Below are 8,395 nucleotides of genomic sequence, written 5' to 3'. Positions count from 1 at the left end.
GGTCTCCCTTGTTTGCCTAGCTAAGCGCACCCTGCCAAAGCTGAAAGGCGAAATTGACTGGGCGAACGACTCGACAGGCGGACTCGAACGGACGTAACACTGTATATGATCGCAGCATAGCCGAGCGAAAGCATGCTCCCCGTCTTGCGCACAATCTACCCCGTGCTACAGTCTCCCCCCCTGTACGGGCTGCGCAGGTCCGTGCAATTAGGCAATGCTCCGTGCAAGGGCCAGCATAGTAGGTGTATCGTTATCATCTGCGTCCGGTGCAAATTCTGCGTTAGGTGCAAATTCTTCGATTTCTGTTGGTAAATTCCGGGGAGGGACTGCATTCCCAATTAGATCGTGTCCATCCTCAGGCTTGGCTGGTGTAGTATATGGCCCTTGATAGTATCCGGCAGCAGAAGGAGTAGTTGTATTGCTCGGCGCGAGATTCTGGAGACTGGGCGCCGCCATTGCTATGCGCGGCCTTCCTTGACGGGGTTTGCTTCCCTGGGATTACTCTTGGACGTATTGTGTCAGGAGAAGAAGTAATTGTGTCGTCAGCATTTGCGACCAGCGCATTAGTTCTTCGGGCGGTACCTACCAGGGCGTAAATATAGGTTTGTGATCCCTGTCTACGAGCCAAGGTATAAGGGCCAGCAACATCGCGATTGGATTGCTGCATCTGAAGACCTGGAGTCGCGACCGTTCCCTCTTTGAAGGGTTTGCCGATTGCAGAACATCGATACGGCATGCTGTGAAGTCTGTTCCTGAAAGCAGGTCCCACCTCACGAAAGTCGATGTCAATGACGCGGCGAAGCCCCCTGGGCAGTACAGTAGTGACCCACGTTTTCACCGATGGCTTTTGACATGCTGGTTCCTGAAGTCTGAGGCACGCCTGGTTCCTGTCCAGGGCATTAGCTCTTGGCATCGGTCAGGACGGAGTCCCACGGTACTAGCAGGGATAGCCTGCCGTTCTAGCCAGCTTAGCACTCGAGGATATAGTACCCCGCTTTCGGTTACAATGCTGTGCATATAAGACGGTACTCTGAACCTTAAACAGTACTCTGAACCGTGAAATTTTGGCGCAACTGTCAAACACTCCCACTAGACCATCGGGGAAGTACTGGATTTAAAATCCGGTGATGGGTTTTGGAAGTCTTGAAAATATTTGATATATATGAATTTAAAAGTTCCTCCAAAAGTGGGGTTGCGGAGTGGCATCCGAGTTACGTTCCCCGGAGCTAGGGATGAGTTTGTTAAACACCAACCATGAAAAAGTCTCCGTCACTCAGAATCCATCTCCAGCATTAGAAAGTCTCCCTCCTCGCCAGCTAAGACCCTTTCGTCCGCGCCCTTGCTCCACTAGAGGTCTCCCGCCCCGTCCCATTTAGAGCATCGCGTGCAGCGGCTCGGCTCGAGCACTTCGGCCAAAAACCCCCCACGCTCTGCAAAGCATGGCTTTCTACCCCCAGCCCAGTACCTATTCTGAATATTGGCCAAACTCATACGTCAGATGATTTGCGTCTCGTTTCTGAGCATTGCAAAAGGCTAACAATACCCCAACGTCTCCAAGCCACCGATCCTCCGCCCATGCGGGCAAATTCTCCCTGCCGCCGCGAGGACATTCCCATTCTTGTAAATCTCCATCATCGCTCTCATTCTCATTATAGCAGACGTATGAAACGAAGGCTGTGATGACAAGATGAAGCAGAGACCGGGCAAGATGGGTCAAAGAGAGAACTTGGATCGAATGTAGCAAGTCACACAGCCAGTTTCCAAAGCAGTTATGATAGAATTCGGGCACACCCGTCTCTTTCACGCGGCTTCATCCCGCGATTTGATTTGTAAGTTTGCCACCACCGTATTGAGCTGGGTTCATACAGTAGCCTCTCTCGCACTGCGCCACGGCTCGGGTAGCCATCCGAAAACAGAAGTTAGCCAAAGGCTTCTTATATAGGCTCCCATCTCACTAGACTTCTCTGGACGATATTAATTATCTTATATTGGCGGTATTTTACACGCCACGCTACATTGCAACCACCGTACATTAATGGGAAGGACGTCTCCATGTTTGGGTATCTGCTGAAGAACATCCGCAGTGACACTCTTCTTATGGAAGGGCATGGGAAAGAGATCTTCCAGCAACTCGGTCATGCAGTGCTTCCTCCGCATGCTTGGAATGTTGCCACGTGAGACGTTGCCCAGGTGAGAGTCGAGACCACGAGTCCAAGCTCAGTTACCTTACTTTAGATTATCTCCAAGAGATTCACCACAAAAGACGGCGTTAACGTTCTGTACTTAAACCTTCGGCCTCCATTCTTCACACCCACCTTCGATCATCAAAACCACCTCTCCTCTATTTCCTATCAATTCCATTCCCACCTCCCTCCATCAACAGCACCTTGTATCTAGTACCCACTCTTCGACCACTCCTACAGTCCTACAAGATGCGTTTCACACTCCTCCCAGTGCTCGCCATTGGCGCCCTCACTCACCAAGTGACTGGCACTCCGGTCCCTTCGCATGCCTACGCCGTCGGTGTAGCCTGCTTGGAGCCCAACTTCGGCGGTGAGGCCATGCCTCTGTGGTTAGAGGGACGATTCCTCTGCACGAACATTGCGAGTAGCACCATGTATAAGAACATCTCCTCAGTCGCTATGTCCGACAAGTACTCGGCGTGTCAGTTCTTCACCGTCCCAGACTGCCCCGACAGCTTCGAGCGGTGGGAAGCACTAGGAGATCTGAAGTACCCTGCCGTTCCTGCTCAGTTTGACAATACTATCACCTCTGTCGCATGCGCGGCCAAGACGGTGAGTCTGGTTCAATACTTCCGGGCCGATGTTTCGAGTTTTCCTTGCATTCTGTGAGTGCGTTGTGCGGGTCATATGCTGATATCCCTTTAGAAAAAATCCACGCGTGGAGTCCAAGTCGAGTATCCTCTCCAAGATGAGTATGCCGCCCATCTCTACATGGGCCAGAACCTTTCTGGCGACAAGCTCGACATCCCCGTTGGTAACACCTGCATAAACCTCTCCGATATGTTTGGTGACAACGCCGTGCGCTCTCTGGTGGTCGTTAAGGGAAACAAGTGCGGGTTCTACGAGTAAGGTCGCTTCCTTAAAGGTAAATTAAGGGCAGTTAAGCTGACAAACGGTTTGATCGCAAGACTGCAAAGGCGATGGCTTCGAGTCTGGCGCGGGTGTCAAGAGCACGCTTAGTGCGGCGTTTGATCAGAAGCTCAGCAGCGTGCAGTGCTGGACCGTCTAGGCCGGGACCTACTGGTACTCTGGGAATTCTACGATGATGGTCATCTGACTTCGGTGCTTGCATGCATGTTACATGAAGTTATAGGATACCTATATCTCAATGTATTCCTATAGAATCTGACCAACCGAAAAAGTTCCACGAATTGAATCACTAACTTACTCAGCCTCTCAAAGCGGTCCAGATCTGGCCCTAGAACGGACGTTGAAATGGGACGGGACGGAAGTTGCAAAGGGAACAGGTCCGGTTTTGGACCTGCTTATGTAATCCTCCTCACAACAAACTCAACTCGCCATGCCCATTTAAGTCTTTAATTCAACGTCGTGCCGGGGGCGACGTCTTGTAGATACTTTTCATCTGATCCATTTGGCATATACTCAAGGAGACCATCCTCATGTTTCTGCACGAGACGAATTATTCTAGGATGCTCTCCCAAGGTTTGGAGTATCTGTTCTTCGACTTCTAGACCTCCCACGGCGGCGGCGAAGAACTACTGCAAGCGCCATATTCACGCGCACTACGGCGCGCAATGCACACCTCAAAATGGCAAGGTCGATGGCCGTCCGACGGCGACGACCAAGTCCGTTATCAAACCACAGAACACGGTCAAGCCAAAGGACAGCTCAACCGCCAATTGCAGGCGCAGCACCCCCTGTGTTATCTCAAGCACATCCACTCACCAGACACGCAGCATCACAAAAGATATTAGGAAAAATTTAGCTAAAGAACAATGGAGTTAACAAGTTCATCTTCTGACCGGCTAGTGAATTCCTTTCCGTATCCCAGCTATTGTCTTGGTGGTACCGCTAAGGGAGTAGCGCTTCATCCCAGCGGTTCAGGCCATGGTGGCGCTGGTGGTGGCAGCTCCATATCTGGAGATATGGGGTTGTAAAGGCGGTGGGCACGAGACACGGAGTCATTGAGATTGAGGGTGATGTTGAACTAATCCTCCTATACCGTGCGTGTAATTGTAGTCTCCATTCCTCGGGTTCTATTCTTGCTGGCGATGTCGTGCCGTCCTAAAATATGCTGGGCTACCGCTGGAGCAGCAATAGAACTGGAGCTGGAGCTGGAGTATCGCTGCCGGTTGCGACCTCACAGAAAACTGGCGCGCCATTCATCCGCCTGTGTCTGCTTGCAGTCACAGTCCATTATGATGCGCTCGACAAGTCTTCCCTGAGCACTCTCTATGCATGATCTTCGCCGAATCGCCTTATTTCCAGCTCGGCTCCGACGGGGAGCGTGTGATATAGTAGCGTAGTCAAGTTGCTGAGATCCTTCCCTCAAGTTGGCCATCACTCTACACCGCCAGAAGCTAACAGCATGTGGCCGAGGGAAGGTCATCTGGGCACAAGTTGCCACGATCGCGCTCAAATCGAAACAACCTTACGGTGCTTCATAGTCGTATGGTTACGGCACCAATCAAGAGCACTGGGACGTTCGCACTCCTCCATTCTGTTGACGCGGAAAGCAATGTCGAAGACGATGTCGAGAAGCTCGACGAGTTCGGGGTCCTGAGAATACAGTAGGTGAGGATGTTAGCACAGTCAACAGAGTTCCAAAGCGCGAGTTACCGCTACCTGAAAGAGCCGTAGTCTTCCACGACGCTGCCTAGCAGCAGACTATCCACGGAGGCATGGCTGTTGCCGTGGCGTGCATCTCTCGACCGCAGGCCCTTCCCGCCGCAACGTCAGTTCTCAGAGCAACGTGATGCTCCCATCCCCACCATGCGCAGTCGCTTCCCTGCGCGCGACTAGCAGCGAGAGCGGATTGGGTGCTTAGGTTCCCTGGCGCAGCTTCCGTCTCTGCCGTTGCAGCAGGGAGCCTGCCGCGACCTCACACCGACATGGACGCGCGGAATGGACGGTGGCCTGTGGCACGGCGGCGTAGCCGCCCAGCTGAGATCTGCGCAATCTCTAGCACAGTCGACACCTCCATGGCGGAAGACCGTTTTCGAAATCCTCGCAAGCGTTAGCAGTCTCTACCCGCCCCCTCTCCCACGCCAAAGCGAACGACGCCCTCATCCCCCCTCGCGCCATGCGTCTTTTTTCTTGCTGTCGCTGGTACTCGACTTTCACTGTTGTTTCGTTTTGTTTCATGTTTCCTGTTCATTTATATCACTTGGAGCACTGTTAAGCGCAATTCTAACGCAGGCAGATAATTCACGACTTTACGTCATTAGCTTTGGCAGAGCACCGATCCCATTGACCTAGCTTCCTTCTCTCCCAGAGATATGTCCAATTACACTACCGACGGCTCTCCTAGCCTCGAACCCGTACATCCCAAGGCCACTCCCACACCCTCGCCACCGCCATTTATCCCGACCCCAATGCAACATAGAACACTGTATGGACGCAAGACTCGTTCCAGCCAAGGGGATAGAGTCTTAGTAGAGAGCATGTACCCAGACCAGCCAGATATAGCCCAGCTAGTCGGTGAACAAGCCCTCAACTCGGATTCAGAGGACGAGGAGGACTTGAAGATGAAGGAGGAGGACTTGAAGATGAAGGAGGAGGACATGAAAGAGGAAGACACGCCATTCATCCCGGAGCAAAATCGCACACGGCTAGAAATAGCCAAGCTGACCGACGAGGAGGATATGAAAGAGTACATGAAGGAGGTGGATTCGCAGAAAGTTGACCGAGCCATATGAGCCCATAGACGAGGAGTTTTCTCGCTGCAGGGATGGACAATTCACCCATCATTTAATAGATGGCTCGAACAAAAAAAATATCTGATTTATTCTAGTGGGACGTATTGACTCATACAAACTTTCTTTGTTAAATCTCTTCATGCTCCCGTGCTTCTTTGGCTGTAATTCTCGCCTCCTTAACCATTCCAACCTTTCAACATGCTCCCGCGCTGCTTTGACTGTGATCCTTGCTTGATACAGCACCGCATACGCTTCACGCTCAGTCCCTTCGACTCGCCACACTCGTTGGTGGGATCTATAAATTTGACTGATTGAGAGGCGCAACTGATAAGAACTCAGGCACATACTACAAGCGCAGTGATCGCTATGCCTACTCACGAATGGGGATACATCCGGACATGCCAACACGCCCAAACTCTACTCGACTTGTGCAGTTCTTCTCGATAAGGAGACACCCCTTCCGCTGCTCCACGAAAGTAAATTCCATGAGATTCCATGAAGTGCTTACGGCAATCTTTTGGTGAATGACTGCTATACGAACAAAGACGGTGTGGACAAGACCGCGGTTCAACAAACTCCAGTACCGTGCCTGGTCGTAGCCCAAAAATGTTGTCTACATCATGACGCGATATATGAAGACGATATTCTTCCCGAGTTATGAATTCTTTGAGACACCAAGGGCAAAGTGCTGGAATTATTGTTAGTCCAAGGCGTCTTCCAAACCCGCAGAAGTATCCTCTTTCTTCCTGGAGTCGTTGTCGGTGCATCTGGCGATGATCTTTCCAGCTCGCGGATGGTACCCAACACCGGCATGGAACGCAAAATTTGTTGGTCGAATGAGTCTGGGCGCATAACAAAAGATATTCTGCAGATTCTCCAGTCCTGAAAAGATTATCAGAACTGCCACCTAATGAATATAAGCCAAGGAATGACTAACCTGTTCAAGTTCGGGCAGAAGCACTGAATCTTGAACTCCGCCCCTGGATAATAATGCCTTTTCCGAGCCGATGGGTCCGCCACTGCCTGTAGAGAGCGTAATACTTCGCCCAGTGGTTTAGGCGGTTGGCTCCAGAGGCTCCAAAAGCTCTCAATGACAGCCCTTCTGTCATGGTCATATTTCAGCATAACCTTGCAGGAATATGATGGTTGTTTCTCCTCGCCTTCCTGTGAGCTGTTATCGCCTTCCTGTAAGCTGTTAGCCCCCTCAAGAGAGTATTGATGGCGTTCCAGGGTAGTGAAGAACGCTGTTCTCTTCGTTTCGAAGTGACTTTTCTTTGCCTTTTTTACGAGGTCGTTCCGCTTCTGATTGGGATATGGAACTCGCAACTGTTCGAGCTCTTCCTCCGAGACGACGTACGGGATTTCGTTGATAAGCGATCCTGCTGGAACTGGCGCGTTGGTATCCCTTCCGAAAGTGATAGAGCGCATAAAGTCAATGTATTCTTGATTTTGAGACCTTCCCCGGACGACAGAGGCAAGATCTATGCCGATGATGTCTGAGGCATAGTACTTCTGGAAGACTTGATCAAACTTGCCCTCGTGTCCCATTACTTGACGTCTTTGGGCAACAGTCACCGTATCTATAAAGATGTTGGGCCAGCATGGAAAATAGCAGTGGCGATAGGGTGGTGGACCTTCAAGTTGATTACCGCAACCTCTGCGGAAGGCGTACCCAGAGAGCTGTTCTTTATAACCGCAACGATATCCAACATCTTTCAAGTATTTCCAAAGTAAACTCCCCGTCATTATTCTATCAGGTGAAATGCTGCCATTACGCTTGGCCCTACGGCATACTGGCAGATGTTCTTTGCCGGCTTTCATTTGGAAAGTATGAGAGTTCGCTGACTGTGGAAGCTTCATGGACGAGGTGATGTTTGATAAGTCGTCGTAGACATCATCCGCAAGCGCGAATCCGAGGAATTGCATGACAGGGCAGGTATACCAGTTGGAAGGATCTGATTCCATGACAAACGGCGAGGACATCCTGCAGAGTTAGAAGTCGTAGGAGGCTTTGGAATTAGGAGAATGTTACCATGTTTCTCCCCCACGTTGACCTTTTCTATTCCGCAGGCGGACCATGACTGAGTATTGGAGAGCTCCCTGGAAGCGGGAAACCTGTACATCCACATCCCTATAATGTATTCCTTCATTCAACCCTAACCAGTCCACGGATTCAACAATTTCCCCTTGCCGGAATCCAGCGTAGGACATGGTACAGATGATCCAGGCCAGCTGAGATCTCATCCGAGGACGAGAGTACTCAAATTCGTCGCGGCGCCAGAGGAATTCAACAATGTCCTCGGTAGATTGGAACATAGCAACGGGCTTCTATTTGGACTTGAGGGTTGCCTCGCCAAGCTTAGAAAGGTCAATAACGCTCTGATGAATGTTCGTATTAGCCAACCGGGTTCATTAAAGTGAGAGGGTCTGCCTCCAAGTTGCACCGTTCTGATGTCCTCTGGGGGTATTTGAAGCCAGTGTGCAAGCGGACTA

At 51.0% G+C, this 8,395-nt stretch overlaps 3 protein-coding genes across 3 annotated transcripts; 2 read left to right on the top strand and 1 right to left on the bottom strand.

Moving 5' to 3' along the window:
* Nucleotides 1-2,370: 2,370 nt before the first annotated feature.
* BDZ99DRAFT_577245 (uncharacterized protein) lies at nucleotides 2,371-3,378 on the top strand. Its single transcript, XM_033728671.1, has 3 exons — nucleotides 2,371-2,795; nucleotides 2,889-3,088; nucleotides 3,152-3,378. The coding sequence occupies exons 1-3, from the start codon at nucleotides 2,433-2,435 to the stop codon at nucleotides 3,201-3,203; spliced, it is 615 nt and encodes a 204-aa protein (XP_033568998.1). The 5' UTR covers nucleotides 2,371-2,432; the 3' UTR covers nucleotides 3,204-3,378.
* Nucleotides 3,379-5,100: 1,722 nt separating this feature from the next.
* On the top strand, nucleotides 5,101-6,021 carry BDZ99DRAFT_469305 (uncharacterized protein). Its single transcript, XM_033721463.1, has one exon. The coding sequence runs from the start codon at nucleotides 5,483-5,485 to the stop codon at nucleotides 5,900-5,902; it is 420 nt and encodes a 139-aa protein (XP_033568997.1). The 5' UTR covers nucleotides 5,101-5,482; the 3' UTR covers nucleotides 5,903-6,021.
* A 581-nt stretch (nucleotides 6,022-6,602) lies between these two features.
* BDZ99DRAFT_483318 (uncharacterized protein) lies at nucleotides 6,603-8,218 on the bottom strand (the record flags this gene model as incomplete). The annotated part of the gene is made up of 3 exons (XM_033722564.1): nucleotides 6,603-6,744; nucleotides 6,840-7,886; nucleotides 7,935-8,218. 3 exons carry the CDS (start codon nucleotides 8,216-8,218, stop codon nucleotides 6,603-6,605), a joined length of 1,473 nt encoding a protein of 490 aa, XP_033568996.1.
* Between the last annotated feature and the right edge of the window lie 177 nt (nucleotides 8,219-8,395).

The sequence above is a fragment of the Mytilinidion resinicola genome, assembly GCF_010093595.1.
Source record: "Mytilinidion resinicola strain CBS 304.34 unplaced genomic scaffold BDZ99scaffold_35, whole genome shotgun sequence".
Classification (NCBI taxonomy): domain Eukaryota; kingdom Fungi; phylum Ascomycota; class Dothideomycetes; order Mytilinidiales; family Mytilinidiaceae; genus Mytilinidion; species Mytilinidion resinicola.
Note: the sequence above shows the minus strand (reverse complement) of the source record. Positions and strands in the feature narration are given on the sequence as shown.

Bases quoted from the DNA above. Each gene is read 5' to 3' on its own strand.
- BDZ99DRAFT_577245 (XM_033728671.1), top strand. From the start codon at position 2,433: ATGCGTTTCACACTCCTCCCAGTGCTCGCCATTGGCGCCCTCACTCAC. The intron at 2,796-2,888 runs GTGAGTCTGGTT...ATATCCCTTTAG, and splicing joins TCGCATGCGCGGCCAAGACG to AAAAAATCCACGCGTGGAGT. The intron at 3,089-3,151 runs GTAAGGTCGCTT...TTTGATCGCAAG, and splicing joins AACAAGTGCGGGTTCTACGA to ACTGCAAAGGCGATGGCTTC.
- BDZ99DRAFT_469305 (XM_033721463.1), top strand. From the start codon at position 5,483: ATGTCCAATTACACTACCGACGGCTCTCCTAGCCTCGAACCCGTACAT.